Source organism: Natator depressus, chromosome 8 (assembly GCF_965152275.1).
Source record: "Natator depressus isolate rNatDep1 chromosome 8, rNatDep2.hap1, whole genome shotgun sequence".
Lineage (NCBI taxonomy): Eukaryota > Metazoa > Chordata > Testudines > Cheloniidae > Natator > Natator depressus.
In genome coordinates, this window is record NC_134241.1 from 5,981,443 (window position 1) to 6,001,715 (window position 20,273).

At 46.3% G+C, this 20,273-nt stretch overlaps 1 protein-coding gene across 2 annotated transcripts in view; it reads left to right on the plus strand.

Moving 5' to 3' along the window:
- The window catches only part of GLRA1 (glycine receptor alpha 1), an 80,371-nt gene extending 61,607 nt beyond the window's left edge, over positions 1-18,764 (plus strand). The window contains exon 10 of one of the 2 annotated variants that reach the window (XM_074960256.1): positions 5,003-18,764. In XM_074960256.1, coding sequence (XP_074816357.1) covers positions 5,003-5,317 — 315 coding nt within the window. In that variant the 3' untranslated portion in view covers positions 5,318-18,764. The remainder of the gene's footprint in view (positions 1-5,002) is intronic. The other variant, XM_074960257.1, reaches the window with a different exon arrangement.
- Positions 18,765-20,273: the final 1,509 nt, after the last annotated feature.

Sequence of the window (20,273 nt, forward strand, 5' to 3'; positions counted from 1 at the left end):
GACTGGAAAAAGGCTAATGTAGTGCCAATCTTTAAAAAAGGGAAGAAGGAGGATCCTGGGAACTACAGGCCAGTCAGCCTCACCTCAGTCCCCGGAAAAATCATGGAGCAGGTCCTCAAGGAATCAATCCTGAAGCACTTACACGAGAGGAAAGTGATCAGGAACAGTCAGCATGGATTCACCAAGGGAAGGTCATGCCTGACTAATCTAATCGCCTTTTATGATGAGATTACTGGTTCTGTGGATGAAGGGAAAGCAGTGGATGTATTGTTTCTTGACTTTAGCAAAGCTTTTGACACGGTCTCCCACAGTATTCTTGTCAGCAAGTTAAAGAAGTATGGGCTGGATGAATGTACTATAAGGTGGGTAGAAAGTTGGCTAGATTGTCGGGCTCAACGGGTAGTGATCAATGGCTCCATGTCTAGTTGGCAACCGGTGTCAAGTGGAGTGCCCCAGGGGTCGGTCCTGGGGCCGGTTTTGTTCAATATCTTCATAAATGATCTGGAGGATGGTGTGGATTGCACTCTCAGCAAATTTGCGGATGATACTAAACTGGGAGGAGTGGTAGATACGCTGGAGGGCAGAGATAGGATACAGAGGGACCTAGACAAATTGGAGGATTGGGCCAAAAGAAACCTGACGAGGTTCAATAAGGATACATGCAGGGTCCTGCACTTAGGATGGAAGAACCCAATGCACAGCTACAGACTAGGGACCGAATGGCTAGGCAGCAGTTCTGTGGAAAAGGACCTAGGGGTGACAGTGGACGAGAAGCTGGATATGAGTCAGCAGTGTGCCCTTGTTGCCAAGAAGGCCAATGGCATTTTGGGATGTATAAGTAGGGGCATAGCGAGCAGATCGAGGGACGTGATCGTTCCCCTCTATTCGACATTGGTGAGGCCTCATCTGGAGTACTGTGTCCAGTTTTGGGCTCCACACTACAAGAAGGATGTGGATAAATTGGAGAGAGTCCAGCGAAGGGCAACAAAAATGATTAGGGGTCTGGAACACATGACTTATGAGGAGAGGCTGAGGGAACTGGGATTGTTTAGTCTGCAGAAGAGAAGAATGAGGGGGGATTTGATAGCTGCTTTCAACTACCTGAGAGGTGGTTCCAGAGAGGATGGTTCTAGACTATTCTCAGTGGTAGAAGAGGACAGGACAAGGAGTAATGGTCTCAAGTTGCAGTGGGGGAGGTTTAGGTTGGATATTAGGAAAAACTTTTTCACTAGGTGGGTGGTGAAACACTGGAATGCGTTACCTAGGGAGGTGGTAGAATCTCCTTCCTTGGAAGTTTTTAAGGTCAGGCTTGACAAAGCCTTGGCTGGGATGATTTGATTGGGGATTGGTTCTGCTTTGAGCAGGGGGTTGGACTAGATGACCTCCTGAGGTCCCTTCCAACCCTGATATTCTATGATTCTATGTGTCTTGCCCCGTGCACCTGATTATTAGAGGAGGGGTCTGGGTTCTCAGCACCTCTGAAAATCAGTCACACAGTGTTTGTACTGCATGCTAGTTGTACTGAGATTTCCACTTCAGTCTTCATTGAGATGCTGTAGGTGTAGGCTTGCACCTGTGGCTCATCTGGTACTTGACATCTGCCTCGCCTGCACTTGGAGCACGTCCCTCGAGGTGCTAACTGGCAGCCCCGGCTTTCTTGCTTTGGTTCCCTGCCACCTGCTGGCAACAGCAGGAAGTAGTCGCCTATCTGCCGCAAAGGAGAACAGAGAAGCTCCCTGACTTGAGAGAGGCACCAGGTCATGTGGAGGTTAAAAGTGGCCCCCACACTTCAGAAACCAGTCACGCCGGTTTCTACTCAATGCTAATTGCTGATGCGTCCTCTACCACGTAGATTAAAATAGCAAAATCCACTTGCTGGCTGAAAAACCATGTTTCCCAGTTTCTCCATAATCTAAATCTGCCTAGTAAACAAATTGGATTTTTATTTTATTTTTTTGGTACTAAAATGGTAGAAATAGTAATTCTATGAACTATCAACTTCCTTTTCTCTTGTTTCTAATTAAGGCCAATGTTACGCAGGCACAGAAATGCCCAAGGGGTGGCACACAGAGATTTTAATGGGCTCTACAGAGAGTCGGGATGGGTTTCATGAAGGGTTATCCCTGCAACGAGCTCGGCCTCAGGCGGGTTTCTGCTGCTCACTGTCTCCCAGATTCACTCATTCCTGGCTTGTGTGTTATGTTGGCTCAGCTCTTCACTTCCTCCCTCCATCTCTCCCCCGCCTGATGGAGGGACAGATAGGGACACGTGGAGGTACTACCTTGATTCAGGAATCCCTGTCTTCAAAAGTATCAACATAACTTCCCAAAGCAAACATGTAGAATGCTTGAGCTGAGGGAGGAGTATCTCACAAGGAGTACATACAGCACCCTAGCACAATGATATTAGCTGGGGCCTCTAGGCTTTAATATAAATGACCATGAGCCAGATCCTGATGTTCTGACTCAACGCCCAGTTCAGATCCTGCCCACCATCACACTAGTGTACCTCCCCCAACTCCAGTGGGGCTCCTCCTGATTTACACCAGGGTAAGTGAGAGGAGAATTTGGCCTACGGTCTTTACACTGGCAAAACTCCCAGCACTGAAGCAAACCCTCTCAACTGAAATCAAAGGCTGATTTAGAACAGAGCATTTGGCCTCAGCATACCTGAGCTGATTCTTATTAAGGTCGATCCTTATTCAGTCCCTTGTTACTCCCATTGACTTCAGGAAGAAGTTTACCCCTTTGGAAACAGAAGGATTTGGCCCTGAAAACCTGCATTCTTAGGCCTGCATTGCGCAGGCCTGTTCGCTCCCACGAAAGCTGCCAATTTTGGTTGGACATACTCCTGGAGGATTCATCACATGACAATCTTTCATTAAAGATTAATCTTTCATTCCTGGAGACTCCAGGACAATCCTGGAGGATTGGCAACCCTAACTCCCATGGATTTCAGCATCAGCTGACCAGGTCTTAATCTGCAGCAAGGGAGATATGGGTTAGACGCAAGGAAAAACTTAGAATTAAAGCAGGTATCTGAGGGAGGTTGTGGAATCCCCGTCATTGGTTGGAGAAACACCTGTCAGGGATGCTCTAGGTTTACTTGGTCCTGCCTCAGTGCCAGAGGCTGGACTAGATGACCTCTCCAGCCTGCCATTTCTCTGATTCTAGGTGCCTTGCCCCCTGCTGATCTTCCTGACCCCAGCACAGAGCCATGTGGGTGCAGGCTCCTTTGAATCGACATCAGGGGGCAGGCATTGGGAAAGTTTCCTTCATCTCTGATTACTTCTGTCTGGGAACAACGTGCATGGTACCGAGGTTTCTCTTCTTCTCTCAGTGCTGGACATTCAGGAGCTTCGGGGCCTATAGGAGATACCTAGTACCACTTCAGAGAGCAGTACAATGATGGAGAGGGGCCCACTGGGATGGCATGAAGTGGAGTATCAAGGAGGGGAATGTTGCTGCAGAGAACACAGCCCTGAGACAAAAGAGGAAGGATGGGCCAGTGGTTAGAGTGCTAGCCTGGGACTTGGTGGAGATGGGTTGAATTCCCAGCTTTGGGCAAGCTATTGTGGGTCTCAGTTCCCCATCTGTAAAATGGGGGTAATAACTAGGCATTCAGATACTATAGCAATGGGAGCATTATAAATAGACTCCCCCCACCCCCCAGGAAGAGAGGAGGGGATGCGGGTGAGGGCCTACAGAAGGAACCCAGCAAGAGACGGGGAGTAGGTACATCGTGTCAGTAAGTCAAACAGCTCGCCAGCTTGCTAAGCTTGTCTAAAAAATAAAAGCAAGGCTTTATTTCATTTTTTGCTCAGATGTGCTGACGTGCTCTTGGCTCCACTGTGTGGTTACCCAGCTGTGAGTGTGTAATTCCCCCATGCCGTGCAGCTACATGCCCAAGGTAGGGGCCATCCATAAAAGACACTCTGCAAAGGAGGACTGATGGGGCAGGAATGGGGGACATTTTTAGAAAGATCAGAGAGGAACTGGAATTGGCTGGTGCCACATCAATGCATTTTTATAGATTAAGCCCCTCTAAAGCACTACTGGGAGAAGCTGCATTTCTTCAGAGATTTAGGGCAGAGGTTACATGGACTTGCCAGCTGCCTGTTGGATTTTGAGCATCATTACAGTTCATTAGTATCATGGTCTAGTGGATAGTACACAGAACCAGGAGTCAAGAGACCTGGATTTCTATTCCTGACTCAGCAACTGATTTTCTGTATTACCCTAGGCAAGTCACTGCACGTCTCAGTTTCCCCATTTGGGAAATAGGGCCAACACCTTCCTTTGTAAAGCACTTTGCGATGCAGATAAAAGGACTGACACATAAGGACACAGTATTGTTGTTTAGTCATTGGATTGTACAGCAGACTCTTGAGCGAGCCAGTCGCCTAGCACTAAACATCGGTGCACTACTGAATTTCAAGTGGGATGACTATTTCCTTAAATGGGGAGGAGATGAAACCAGGTTGACATATTTCCCAAGAAAGAGGGGAATCAGGGCCACGATGAGACTTACAGGAACAGATAAAGAAACGAAAGGTGGGCTCATTGCTCATTCCAGAACACCTGCAGAGATCTTTTCATGGACGGCCCTTTACGCTGCCAAGTCCATGTAACTCCATAGGAATTCTCATGTTGCAGCTTTTACTATACGAGTTACATGGAGCCCGCTCCTTCTGGGCAAGCTGAAAAAGAAGGTATGAGGGGAGGGAGGCAGAAGCAAAACAGGGGATGTGTGGGGGAAAAACACACAAAAAACCCAATGACTAACCATAAGGAAAGATAAGTCAATCCCACTTTCCAACTCCAGCTGGATCCCCTGATTTGCATCTGTGCATAATACAGATAGCACCCCTCTATAAGGCTGATCTCCTAAGACAAAGGGTTTGTCCAATACATCAAGGGAGCTGTGTCCACCAATGGAACTGAAGGCCATCAGTGGAGAGCCTTATAGCAAGGGTGCATTGTCTCCATCTTATTTTAAGTAGAGCCCTATGATGAATCTGTTTCAGGAGGACGAAGCCGGAGAAGGTAGGTTCAACTTCTCCGCCTATGGGATGGGCCCTGCCTGCCTACAAGCGAAGGACGGCATCTCGGTCAAAGGAGCCAACAACAACAACACGGCCAACACAGCCCCGGCCGCCTGCAGGTCTCCCGATGAGATGCGCAAGCTCTTCATCCAGCGAGCCAAGAAGATTGACAAGATCTCGCGCATCGGCTTCCCCATGGCTTTTCTCATCTTCAACATTTTCTACTGGATTATCTACAAGATCGTCCGCAGGGAGGACGTGCACAACCAGTGAGCAGGGCCGCCCAGAGAGGAGAGCCAAACGGGATGAGAGGGGAGAAAGCAATCCTCTATACACATGTGCAATAGCAATGCAGCGATGCATGAATTTAAGAATGTGGCAATATCTACTTTAAATAAATGGGGTGGGGGCTTTTAAATATACAAACTGAGGATTACCAGGGGCTGGGGAAGGAAGTTTTCCAAAACTTGAATTGGGGGATTGCAGGGGGCTAGGTGTTTTACAGCATAGGAAGGTTCGGATTGCTACAGCAGCAGTCCAAGCAGTGTAATATATTAAATATATATTCATGCTTAATTATAATGCAAAAAAAAATCCTTTTTTTAGCCTATTAACAGCTTAAATTCTAAAGCCACTGGAATGATTCATGATTCCATGTGCAGAAGATATTACAATTATGCTTAAATTTGACTTTTGCTATATAAAGGCCATACCAGTTTCCAGCCAAGCACGCAAAAAAAAAAAAAAAACCCACACATACACACAAGAGAGTCATTTATGCTTCCCTAGGTTTGGTGTCTGTGTTTTCAAGTTGGGATGGATTGGGGGAACTTTAAGGAAGAGGCTGTGGGTCATTCTTTTGGCCAAGGATTTGAAAATCAAATATTTTGTCTCTCTTAGTTAAAGCAAATATAGTCCCCATCCCCTTTAGAGACTGGCCCAACGAGAAATCTGAAAACACGAGGGCATTAGAAAGTGCGAGTATGCGCTGTCCTTTTCAGCAAACCAAAAGAATGACAATCTCAAGAGGCAGCAATTGCCCTTAGCACAAGTAACAAAATTGTTTTAAAACAGCGTTTGTGTTTCAACCCTTTTATGCCACATTTGTTTGGTGGGGGGGGTGGAGGGTGAATGGGAAAAAACAAAGAGCAATTGTGTTTCGATAGAGCTTTAAAAAAAAAAATCCCAGCGTTCTAATGCTGCGCGCCTCGCAGTGAGGAAGGGAAGTAGATAGAGAAATAAGAGAAATCGATTTGTACTGGTGCAGGCTGGGGTGGGGGGAGGCGGTAGCTGTACAGAGAGGGCAATCATTATTTTCTGCCATTGCATAGCAGTAACAGTAACGAAACTGGGTCGAGGGCCCAACTATGCTTTTGTAACTTTCGAGTGCTGCGTTCAGCTCTGACGTCCAGGGAAAGAGGAACGAGCCTTCTTTTCCCTCTGTTGTTTGGCGGGAGGATCTGGTCCCCGGGGGGAGCCCAAGGAAGCCAAGCAGATGAGGAGAAGGGAAGGCCATTAATGTTTACATGGGGTGGGAAAGGGGTTTCCAGGAGCCAGGCATCCAAAGAGGGGACGGAAACGCTGGCAAATAGGCAGGGGGGCTGCCCTTCAGGCAAGCTTGTGATGCAAGCGTAATGTCAGTGTTCGGGGTAGGGATGGGGCATTTTATACAGCTCTGTTGCTGGCATCTCAAAGACAGGCTCAGGAGCAGTGCAGATGAGCACAGAGTTGCTGTCCTATCCCTGTCTTTGGGGCCATCTTCGATCCAGTAGCCAGGCTGCTGAGCTGCCATGGCTATATTTTATTTATTTATTGTTGCGCACTTTAGTGTGTCAGGTGATAAGAGAAGCAGTGAATGGGAAAGAAGAGACAATCAGTTGGCACTGAAGCACCCAGGCTGGGTCTTGATTGCTATGTAGAGACTGGGATGCTGAACTAAGGGAGCCAGATCAGAGGCGCCTCGGGAGGTTTTCAACACCCCTGCTCAGGATTTGCCTTTCAGCAGCTGGAAACAACTGGCCTGGGGCAGGACTGATCCATTTCTATCCATGTAGGAGGCAGGCGTTCGATTTCAGGAGTTGCATCTCTACATGTGATACAAGGCAACGCAAAGCAAAACTCCAGCCCTTTTATACAGGTCTACTGGACCAGGGACACCAACTCGCATCTGACCCAGGTCAGTCGCAACCAGCCATCTGATGGGAGAGTGGTGAAAGGGTTCGGTGGGCTAAGTGCAGCTCCCGGTCCACAAGCCCGTGTCACAACGGCCAGCCTTAGAGCAGAGAGGCCAAGGGTGGAGACTGAAGGCCACTCTAGCACAGGCCAGATGCACCTTGGGAAGAGGAGGGACGAGGATGGGGAAAGCTTGCCCATGGCTGCCCAGGTGCTACCAGTTCTGTGGACAGACATCAGTCTGCAGGGCTGCCAGGCCAGCACCTTTCACCAGCACTAAATGCACTTTATTTAAAAATAGAAGAAAAAAAGGCAAAAAAAAAAAAAAAAAAAAAGTGGGTCTGTTGCACAGAATAGGGTAAAATGCAGTATTTTCTAAAGTCTTGGCAAGAGGTACCGCTTAGCTTCAGGGGCTCGTTATCACTGCTGGGGTGGGGACAGGGAGTGAAATACCAGCCCCCTCCCTCCACTCAGGCAGCATAAATCTTGTAGGTTGAGGATTTTGTTCTTCTGTCGCTGGGTAACAGAGCGTTCCCAGGAAGGGAGAAGTCACTGGAATACAAAGCAGTCGGGCAGAGCCGATGTTTAATCTGAAGATGACTGAGTCTTGGCTGGGGACTGAGACTGCTGCTGGCTTGAGTTTGCTTGTTGAATTATTGAACCCTCTGCGGCATGAATGGCCTGTTGTGCCAGCTGTGTGCTGGGGAATCGCTCTCAACAGCTTGTCATGACCTGAAGTGAATGAGCAGACTGAGGGAATTTCCTACCTGTCTGACACCAGGGCAGACTCTGCAGCTAACACACCCCATACTCCCACGTGTTCCCTTTGAGGAACACAGGGGAAAGCCCTGCCTGCATTTGTCTGTCTTTGGTCATGTGAAATGGATTCTGGATCCATCCTTGGCACTAACATTTTGGATCCTGACCATTAAATAATGATTTTTCCCTTCCCTTTCCAAATTCTGATTCACACTCCTAGTTTGCGCTAAATTCATCTCAGTTGCAACTCCACTGACCAAGGGAACTACAGGAGGGGTCAGCTGTTGCCCCCTAGGGAGAGTTCCCATCTGCAGATTTCTTTCTCCTGAACCACTGTGACAGCTTAGCTGTTCTGAGTAGTGGCCATTAGATGATTAACAAACCACACGTCTCAGTATGCAATACTAGGGAGTCTGGAGCCTAGTTTGTGACATCTTTTGTTATAACTTTGTTACATCCTACTTTGCTTTTTTCAATTCATCCCATGTACAGGGCACGATGTGGGGTGGGGCGGGGGACTCAGGTCTGACAAGAGCCAGGAAAACATGTTTCTGATTAACTGGATTCTGATCCAGCTTAGAAAGGGGCACTGAGCTCAAACAACCCTGAAACTCTGGGGAAGTTCAGATCCAGATCTGAACCCATGGCCAAATTTGCAGCTCATGTTCATCTGTCGTCTCCAGTCCTGTCTAGTTTGGGATGTCGGAGGAGAATAGGAGACATACGTCCTGATCCTGAAACATCCTGAATCCAGGCAGATGGCTGCACCTGCATGGAGCCCCACTGACTTCAACAGGGCTCCATGGGGCCATATCGATCCACTCAGATGGAGCACCTTGTAGGGGCCAAACTGGGAGAGATGGGTGACTAAATTCTGCACCCAATTACTGTGGTGCTAAAGTCAAAGTTTTGCCATTCAGTGTAAACACAATCAGGTCTCTTGTCATTTCCTTACATAGCCAGTTAGTATTTATGTGATATCTCAGACTAAGGCTTGTCTATCTACATGGGAAACTGACCGGCAGAAATACAGCAGCGTAATCTTACCACTGAATACAGTTCTGGGGGTCGCGTTCCACATATAGAAAAGCCCTTAGTTTTTTCTACAGTACTCATCCTTGCAGTACCAAACCACTGACAACTATGGAAGCTTTCACAGTGTGTTTCTACATACTGTATTTACCCTGTATATACTAAAAGAAACTGCCAGCTCTCCAAAGTACACAACTTTATTATTGCCAGCAACAATATTTATTAGCAACAACCCACAGGTTTCCCATTTGCGCTGTCGGTCCCTGCCATAAGTGAACTATATCATTACTGTAGCAGGTAACCTTTTATGGAAATTGGGCTCAGCAGGTGTTTTTTTAAGTGCAAATCATAATATAATGTAATGGCAAGAAAAACAAATAGTGACCTGTAGGTACATTTTTCAAACGAGACTTAGGCATCTAAATCTCTTTTGAAAATGGGACTTAGACTGCCAAATCAGGAAGGCACTTCTGAAAATGTTTACCCCTTGTCTCCCATTGTTTCTTCCGGACACGTGGCTGAAATGGTATAATCACATGATCAGGAATTAATGTTCTCACATGTAAATATGACCATTGAAGGGCAAAAATAATTGTAATATAGACAGTGGTAGTAATATAGATTTTCATTTGTCCTTACGCATGTTTTTTAGGTTATAATTCACAGTCAGAGTCCCTTTTGGGTCTTAATCCTGCGGTCATGGAAATCGGCGAGAGTTGAGCTGTATCTTAAGGTGCTAAATAATTCTGTAAAAGTGCTTGATCCTGCAAGGTGCTGAGCATTCTGACCTCAGATCCAGCAAAGGCCAAATGCTGAACTTTAAGCCTGTGAGCAGATCCACGGATCTCGAGGGAAGCACTCATGTGCTTTAAGTTAAGCATGTGTTTGAAAGCTTTGCTGAACCGGGGCCAGCATGTTCAGCTCCCTGCAGGATTGAAGCCTGAGACCACTGAGAACTTTGAAAGTTCTTCTGCCAACAGGAAATAAGTGATTTACGTTTCAAACATTTTTTCCCTCCACAGGGTGCTGCTTGAGCCTTGTCAATTTCAAGGCAGAGCCAGGTTGGTTCAAATTAGCATGGTCATTGTGTCTTATTTACAGTCCCAGGGACCCTGCAGGTTCTTAAAGTTGGTGGTAAAGTTTCCATGCATTTCACAATTATTATTTCACAGTCCTGCTCCCATATCAGTCCATTGCAAAACACCCACGCAGCTGAATGGGAGAAGGATTCGGCTCTCATCCCATACAGGAAGCATTTAGCAGTCTCTTGTTCCCATGAGGAAGCTTTCCAAGCAGTGCTTGCTGGTGGAAAGAAGCTCTAATGCTGCTCCTCTTTCTGAATCGATTTCTACCTTTTTTTTTAAATAGAGGCACTTCATTAGTTAAAGAGATAATTAAGGTACTTGATCATTCTTGAGGGCATTAAGATTAGCACCAAAGAGGAAATTAGCATGCAATAATTTTAGGATCATTAAGGTTTCCTCTGATACCAGCCAGGGCCATTACCCATTCTCTTTCCCTCCCCTTTCTCCCACTGATGATCAGTACCACCTTCATTGCTTAGGGTTATGCATCTCATTTTCTCAAACTAATCTATACCTGAAGGCTGTTACTTATTCCTGGGGGTCTGCAAAGTGACTTTGGTTCCTCTGTTTCACTGCTACAATTTTTCCATGTTCTATTTCCTTCACCCTCCCTCCGATTTGAAATAGAACACTAGATCCCAAAGTCAGCATAAAGACAAAGCAAAGCCAAAAAAAAAAAAACCCAAATTACATTGCTTGTAAGAAAAAAACCAACCTCTGATGGAAATTATATTCTGCAGAATCCCATTAAACAGCTTCAAACCAGCCTCAGATAACTAATGTGGGAATGAAAAGCACTTGCTTAGTTCATATTCAGAGAATAATGGCCTTTTTTTTCAGAGTGCCCTTTTCATGGCATGGCTTTTATTGGCCCTTCTCTCTTCTCACACAACTGTTTTAGTGCGTGTCTGTAAATCACAGGGCTCGAGCTTTACATTTCAGAATGCAATTAAACAAGACAGTCAGTGGAGAAAAGAGAGATCATCAGCACAGGATCCCCCCTCCCCTGCTCAATCACTGTTTGTGCCGTGGGCTACATTCAAACTCACGGTTACCTTTTAGGAATCATCCCCTCTCCCTCACACCTGCCTCAGACCCTAGATGCACAAAGGGTCAGGACCAATCTTTCTCTCTCTCACCCGAACCCACCCCCAACGCTGTCCTTGCCAGAGGTGAATGGCTGCAGACAGAGCCCTCTGAGATGACCCCTTTCATGAGGACACAAACCCTGCACAATACCTCATAAGGGCCCTCCCAGCTCCTAGGAGCCCAGGGCATCAGTATACGATCCAAACTCAGATTTCTCTACCAGCCGACCCACTGACTGTCCAGCTATCAAGTAATTCAACAACGCATAGACCCATCGGCTCACTTCAGAAGACAGTCGCCCCACAACAGAGGCAGCTGGGGCATTGCCCAGCACAGGAACATGAGAGAATATAAGATGCCTTCTTTCCCCAGCATGAGCCATCCAGAGCTATCGATTTAAGGAAACAGCTCTTCCAGCTGGAAGATCAGTGTCTGGGCAGGGCAGAAGGGGTGCAGTCCCTTTTCATTAAGGAGCATTGTGGAAGTTAAGGAGAGTGACTGAGTCCCACCTAAATGTTTGACCTCCAGCTGCCACTGTCTCGGGATGTGCCCTCACTAACCCTGCAGGGTCACACTGCAGCTTGGCCTGAGTGCCTCACCTGGAAGAAAGACGCACACACACTAGCATAATATCTTTGCACAGCAGTCTCAAGTAAGGCCGCTCCTACCCCACAAGGAAGATCCCACTGCCAGGGTATCACTCCACTTTGCCAATGTGCAAATGCCCAGCAATCTTCTCCATTCCCCTACCCTCCAGCAGAGACAAACCAGTTCACCCACCTCCCCCGGCAGAGCTCTCGGAGGATGGCTCCTCTCCCAGTTAGAAAATACCTTTGCATCCGTGAATGTGCAGATGAATTTCTTTTCTCCTGCTGATATTTCTCACTCTCTTTTAGTGGTGCGAAAAGCAAGGGCCCTGGGAGAAGGGGCAAGAATAAGAAAGGGGAAAAATAGTAGCAGCTAAAGGGGACTTACCAGCATCTAGAAGAGCAGCAGCTGGCAAAAGCACAATGTGAAAATGATCCCATTAGGCCTGCAGCTGCTGGATTCTGCCCAATTTAAAAGGCCAGCCCCAGAAAGGCATGCTGGGTAAAAAGCTCCTACAAGCAGGTAGCCCTGCGGTGCGTAAAGTTAGTCTGTATCAGGTATAGCTATAAAGGAAGCACTGCTCACAAAAAGCCTATCTAGGAATGACTTGTGGGACATGGGAGTATGGTGAGGAGAGCTCCTTCCCCCTCTAGAGCGACTGAACTCACCATGGTTTGTGCTCCAGTGCTGGAGAGCCAGTGGGTTGTGGCGGTTCAGAAGTGACCCTGTGTCATGTTAAATCAAAGCCCAGTATCAAATTCCAGCTCAGGTGGAACCTTGCCCGCTGTGAGACAGGTAGGGCCCAGCTTATCCCTGATGTGACCCCTTTGCCTTCAGCGTGTGGCTGAATGTAGCCTTGTCCCTTCTATTGTTTCACACTGACTGATCAGGAGCCATTGGTTGATACCACCATCGTGTTTCACCTACAGAATACCTGCCAAGGGGCATCTAAATAAATAGGATTGCTGGAGCCTGGTGCAAGACTGAGGAACACTTCCCCTCTAATTTGTTGGCTAAACTTTTCTTCCTGAATTTTTGTTGCTATGTTGGCTTCAATTTAAGAGTGTGCTGGGCTGGAGGAGACACTTCTGTGTCCAAGCACCCCTTCACACACACGCAGAATATTACTGTGTGCCTCCACGGTCATCATGTTTTACAGAGCAAACAAATGTCCCAATCCTGCCGGAGGGAAGTGCTCCTCCTGCAACGTTATGAGTGCCCTCACCTCACGGAGAGTTGAGAGCACCCAGGACTTTGCAAGATCAAGAAGAAGATGACACAAAAGGACAGAGGTCCCTTGATGTCACCCCTTCTCACTCATCATGAACTCCGATAGTAGGGAATAGAATATGGCCTTCCAAGTCTTTCACGTGATCCCTCCTCACCACTCTCCAGGACATAAAAAAATCAATGCCTTACTGGGAACTTTCTCTTCTATCCCAAACTTGTCATCAGCTCATCTGAGCAAGAAACATGGTTAAGCAACTAATGTCATGTGTACAGTACAATCCCAAAGACACATGCGTTTTGATGAAAGGTGTTGTAACGTCACTACTGGATCTGATAGGCACTCCATCCTGTGGGGCGAATCTAACCAAGTCAGGCATCTTCATTAGCTAGGAATGTCCCAGCAATTCCATTTTAAATGTAATGAACCACTTCCTTTCTTTGATTGGGCACAAAGATTTGTTACCACTCTCTTTGAAACATCCTTTCCTCTCCCGCCCCCAGCACACACACACTCTTTCAGTTTGAATTGTGACTTCTGGAACAAGGTGCTGAGGTTTGATTTTCCACTAGGGTTTTGTCTTCACTGCAAAGCATGGTGTGTTTTCACATTGAGTTGGCTTTCTGGCAGTAAAATCTAACTAGCGACAAAGCATTTGAGTTTTTATCTCAGTGTATCTAGTCAAGATAAAGCCCCAGTGGGAAGTATAGTGTTGACCTCAACTAGCTACATCAAGGTTAAAAATGACCTGTGCCTTATCACCCCTAGGGTTTTACATCAGTGTAGCTAGCTCAAGGTAAAACCCCGTCTTTTGCTGCTGTGAAGACACAACATAAATCTGGGCTTTTTCTTCCATACACTCTTTGCCCTGCAATTAAAATTTGATTTCAGGGCAAGGATTGTCTTTGGGTTTGGAATGAGGGCCTGATATTTTGGTTTGATTATTATTATTTATTATTTGCTGATACTAGAAGCGTAAGTTAAAAGGACGAGACCTGGAAACTTGGTTATTTTCAAGAACTCCCTGCTCTCACCCCTGTACCTTCATTACAGCATTGTACCAATGTGGAAATAATTCCATTTTGATGCCAACTGTTGGCTATTGTAATGTGGATCCATCAGGGGAATAAATCTGAATGAGGCTCATGCCATAGAGAGAGAGAGGATTGCAGCCGTTAGGGTAGGGAGTTGCCCTTTCCCCTGGTGAATGAGGAGGTGTAACACAACTGTAAGCATCCTAGTAGATGATGAGAAGGGGGAATGCATTAACAACTGAGAAACCGGAGAGACTCTTCTTCATTCCATGTTCTGTTATTTGTCTTCCATGGGCATTTAAAGCACTCGAACTGGCCACTGACCGATCAAAAAGTGGAAATGTCATGTTCTGATTAACAGGCAGGGTGCAGGCAGTAGCTTGTATATGCTACTCTGTTTTATATCATTCATATGTCCAGGCTTCTGCCAGTCTGAGATCGAACCTGGTCATCATGTACTTTACCTCCAGGGTTCTAGGGGCAGACTGCATTGGGATCCTGGGCCACACCGCTCCCGTCTGCAATTTACTAGTCCTATTCTGCCCCGGCGTTTATGGTGTTTAGGTAGTTACTTAGGTGGGTCTAGTCCATAAGGTGGTGATGAGGAGGGGAGATGTCCTAGGTGTAACATTGCACAGTAGCGGCAGCAGTTAGAGTGCTGGTATAATGTTCCTCAGGTCAAAATCAGTCCAGGCGTAACTTGATAGACAGGAGGTTATTGCTAGCTCCTTTGGGCAGGGATTACCTCACCACCTTCTTGGCACTTAACAAATAATGAATACGCCAGGGCTGAACTTTGCCCGCGGTCTGTAAAACTTCCTGGTGCTGTCTGCTCGCCTCCTGCTAGGGAGATGCCGGCTACAAAGAGCACAATTCCCTTCGGACCTAGTCCAGCTGGGCTCTAAATCCTACCAACAACTGTGGTGGAGAAGGACAGGATGGTGCCTATTCATTTCCTGAGAGGTCAGGTTCTGCTGGCATTCCCATTGTAAAACCTGCGCCAGGGGATTTATAACACAACCCTGAAAAAGCCACTTCGGGCTGAAAATTTGCCATTTCATTTTTAGCTACACTCTCAGTGTATGTGCTCTACTGTATATTTTATACACATGCACTCACGTTCGCATCTTCAGATTTCAAGAGGGACTTTTTTTATTTACATTTTAATGAAATTTGGCAGGACATTGGTCTGTGGTCTTGACTTGATCCTTTCCATAAACTCAGAAAATCACCAAGCAACTCTTAGGGTGTGGGCTTTTGCCATGACTAGAAATAGTCCTCATGCATTTCTCCTACACTTGTTTCTTACCTCCACACTCATCGCCTGTGGGTCGGGACATGACAACTATCATCTATGTGGAGTCTGTGGGTTGTGAACAGGGATCAAATAGCTCTGAGGGTCATCTGTTAACATGAGGTGAAAGGAGATATGTGCTACATGAGGCTCTGAAAATATGTAAATGAAGGATCTGGACCATGAATAGACTCTAGGATGTTAAGGCTGACAATCTAACTTCACATTGAATCCCCCCTCTCAACTCGTGTTGTATCTAGGTGTTTAAACTCCAGTCGCTTTTAGTTAAGGAAGATTTTAGGCTAGAGTTGTTTCTGGAGCTGGGGGGACATAATGGTACATTGCTCAGGCACCATAGGGTAAGTTGAAGACAAAACTTTGGCCTTTACTCTGGAGCATCGTGGTTTTGGTGGGGGCCTTTTTGTGGTTTCAGTGAAGTTTCATTATGGTTTCTTGACACCTCCCACGTGAATCATTGCAATTGACTTGCAGTGTATCTGGGAAACTGTCATGAGAACCTGATACACTTGTTTATATGCAGTCTGTGTCTTCCCCCACACCATTCTCCTGTCTTTTATTTGCTAGTCACCTTCTGCCCGTGCATGGGGGCTTATCCATTACATTACACTATAGCTGGCAAAGAACTCTGCTCTTTGATAGGATGTTTAATGGGTTACCCCACTGTAAAAACCTGGTTGTCACTAAGGTTTTGTTGGCATGCATGGTGAAAGTGAGCTAAACTGATATAAACCGGGATTAAACTAAATCAGTGCATTTTCTGTACATATAGAAAGCCATAAAAGTATGTCTTCACTGCAGAGTACCTGAGTTATCTTAGCCTGGTTATGAGCAACTGCACTGCAAAGCCATACTCCAGTGATGGGGCCCACACTGGTGCTGCACTCACCTGCATCGCTAGGACTTCTAGGGACCCACCCCACGATTGTTTGGGCTGCAGTAAAATAAGCCTTTCTAGGGTTAGAATCATAGAATAACAGAGTTGGAAGGGACCTCTGGAGGCCATCTAGTCCAACCCCCTGCCCAGAGCAGGACCAATCCCAACTAAATCTCGCTCAGTGAATTGTGGGAGAACTTAGCTGTCCTGTGCACGTGGGGGGAAATGTGGGAAGACACTGGAGGACTTTCAGCCCTTGAGTGGCTTAGCCTGCAATCTTACTGCAAAGTGGGTGAGTTACCAACCTGAGTGAAAGCAGATCTCAGACTTTAGCCACCAGCCCCAGATGAGCCAGCTAGGTGGGGCTGAAAACAAATTTCCCCCCAGACTTCTCATTCCTGAGTCATTGTTAATGTAGTCATGACTCATGAAATTGGCCTCAGCAAGGAACTGAGTAAAGGAGGCCTTTCCAGCTCTGGAATAGCTCTTTACTCCCCCTTCCCTGGCTCCTTAACTCCCAATGAGCCAAATGCTACCCTGGTTTAAGCGCGCACGACCTGTTTAAACCAGAGCTGAGTTTGGCCTATTGCCTTCAAGGAAGACTTTTAAGAACGGCCATAGTGGGTCAGACCAAAGATCCATCTAGCCCAGTGTCCTGTCTTCTGACAGTGGCCAGTGCCAGGTACCCCAGAGGGAATGAACAGAGCAGGTAATCATCAAGTGATCGCCCATTCTCAGCTTTTGATAGAGAAACCACAAAAGAAGGACTTTGAAATTTGGTGCCCTCCTTTGTAGACATGCAGGTCTGCATTATTTCCTTTTTTGTCTCCCGAGATTCCCAATTAATTGTCTGGGTTTAAATCTGAAGAGGTTGCACTGTTCAGATACAGGGATGACATAGGTGGTTAGCAGGACAAAATGTGGGGCTTAATGAGGACACCATCCAGGTTGACAAGCTCCTAAATTACCCTATATTCGAAAAATTGTTTGAAACAAATGGTCACCTCCTACTGAAACATTCATGGCCCTCGGCCCCAGCGGGTCTGTCTTGCTTTTAAAAACTGCCAACACTGACCCAGGCCCTTGAAGTTGTTGGGACAATTGGAAGACATGACTGTCTCCTGGCTTTCTCCCATTGAGACCCAGCAGGATATCTGCACTATCCAAATCCTCGCACAGTAAATCTCAGCTCCCCTGTGGTTGAATTGAAGGCAGGTTAATTTGGAGGCCTGTCAGGTTTGGAAGTGTCCTCAGAATTATGGTGCTCAGTAAGCACTTGAATGGCAGGGATGTAGTAGGGATGAGCTATCACCTAAGTCCTATCTGCAGTGCCGGACTGCTGCTCACTGTAGCCTCTGGCAGTCTCATTGTATATTAACACTGCATTCTCTGCTGCTTACGCAGTCAGACATGAGAGGCAGGCCCATTCTGGGAATTTGGAGCAGATCGTAAACGTTGGCATAAGGCACAAAGCTGAAGGGTAAGTAGCTTTATCCACCTGAGAGGTGCACGGATTACCCTGAAATGCACAGCCCGGAGCATTTCATTCCTACCGTGAAACGGAATTCAGATGTGAAAAACAGAGACAGACCGCGGGCAGTTCCTGGGCCTGGTTATGACATTACTGACAGCTCCCACACTGGCCAGAACTCTCCCCCTATTTCATGAACTAACCAAGCCATTGGGAAAAATGTAACTTTGCACGTGGGTTTGAAAGGCAGCAAGACCAAGGCAAAGCGAGAGATCTTGAAAAGATGAAGCAATGTGGGTGGGAAAATACCATCAGCCTCTTGCAAGAGATTTTGGGCAGGCTAGAGGAAGAATGGTCTCTCTCCCAACCTCTGGTAAGCAGGAAGAGAAAATCGGGCAGCCACCAACTGCTCTCCTTAGTGCTGGAAAGAAAGTTCAGGTTTGCTCTTGAACATCCTGCTGCAACAGAACTTCGCAACGCCCATGGGCCTGTAGCTCCTTCCTCCACTGAAACCGTTCTCTCAGGTGTAGCACGATCACTGGCTCTGTGGCAATCAAATGCCCCAAAGTGGGAAGTCAGGAAGGAAACAAGCAGGAGCAGAAACGAGTTTTCATGCTGCTGTCATCAAGAACAAAACCAGGACTAGAGAAATACAGAAATACTGTAAGAGGTATTGACTCTCACTGAAAGGGGCTGCGTTTTCCAAGAAGTGCAAACTGGTCTAGACAGAAAAAAACATGCTTGCATACGTTTCTCTTCTCCCCGCCCCTCTTAAAAAAAGAAAAAAGAAAAAAAAAGCGACCTCCCTGTCTTTTCTATGTGAAATGTATGTATTTGTCTATATCGATACAATTGGTCTGGCCTTATTGCTCCATTTAAGGACGTGTTTTGCTATAAGGGGCACAGAGTGCAAAGCAACCGCTTCCTTAAGAGTAACATTTTTACGTCATGATAAACAAACCTATAACTTATACAAGTACAATTTGCATGAGCACATGAGCAATGGCAGATTACTTTTTTGGCTTGTAAAAACAAAATTTAAAAAAAGTTCTATTCCAGCCGTTTGAAGATGGACTGTAAGATTTCTGTTGTAAGTGTATATAAAAATATATATATTTATTGAACCATACATTCATGCCGATTCCAATTAAAAACAAACAAAATAAAAGTTTTCTGAAATTTGCTTTCGGTGGATTTTTAGTACCCGAGATGTCATTTTAAAGCCAGTGCTAATGGCTGCGAAATGCTGCGCTCCTTTAGTATTTCATGGACATTTAAGAAGTAGGATCATTTTATTGTGTACTTTGAGTGTGTGTGCGCGGGGGGAAATCTTCTCATACTGCTTCCCTTTGAGCCCTCATCTACACTGCAGTTCCTAACAACAATGGTACGCCTAGCGTTTGCCCTTGCAGTACAGATAGAACCAAACTATCCAGATCCCCAAACCTTGTTTGCTGCTTTGGACATTAGTAGGGCTGTAGCAGTTCAGGAATAGTTTGTGATGGGATGGTAGATGGGGTGGGATCAGAGAGTTACCCAGGGAAGAATTTTCTGTAGTATCTGACTGGTGAATCTTGCCCATATGCTCAGGGTTTAGCTGATCACCATATTTGGGGTCGGGAAGGAATTTTCCTCCAGGGCAGATTGGAAGAGGCCCTGGAGGTTTTTCGCCTTCCTCCGTAGCATGGGGCACGGGTCACTTGCCGGAGGATTCTCTGCTCCTTGAAGTCTTTAAACCACGATTTGAGGACTTCAATAGCACAGACATAGGTGAGAGGTCTTTCGCAGGAGTGGGTGGGTGAGATTCTGTGGCCTGCGTTATGCAGGTCAGACTAGATGATCATAATGGTCCCTTCTGACCTTAATATCTATGAATCTCTCTGTTTTACACCACACAAACCGACTCTAGCAGGATTTAGGACGAGGTGTTATTAGGGCACCTACTAAAAGGAGTAACTTTTTACACTGTTGAACACAGGTGAGTGTGCCCTGTACTGTTAAGTGTCAAAATGGCTTTGCTTTTGCAACCAGTGTCAACTGGTGTCCAGACAGGAGGTTGGGCACATTTTTCTTGCCTTTAGAATAGGTTAGAGCCTCAAAAAAGCACTTTAGAGATGATTTACTAGGAAATATGTTATTTCTTTCATATTGCTCAACTCCCTAAGTTCTCACGGGAGTTGAAGTATGGTTCTTGGCACTGCAGTATGTTACCTACTTGTTCTAGGGAACTGTGTTTCTGCATGGACACTATACTCCACCGACTTGTGGAGGGGGAGGGGGAAATCGCTTTTTAGCTACCCTTCTGAGAACTGTTGCATTACACTGCTTGTACATCGCGTTGGATGAAGCAATCCCTGCAGCACCTAAGGCTTTTAAAAAGGCCTGATTCAAGCAATTTCCTCAAACTGGAGACAGAGAGAAACAAGACAGGAGGGACACAAAATATTTTCTCTCTAATGCTTGATAAGGCAACTAAGGATTGAATTGCTATTCGTCAGGCAGTACATGGTACGTGCTTAACCAAGACTGGAAATAACTGTGAAAAAGAGGGCCATGGCCAGCTTCTACAATGCACTGTTGCT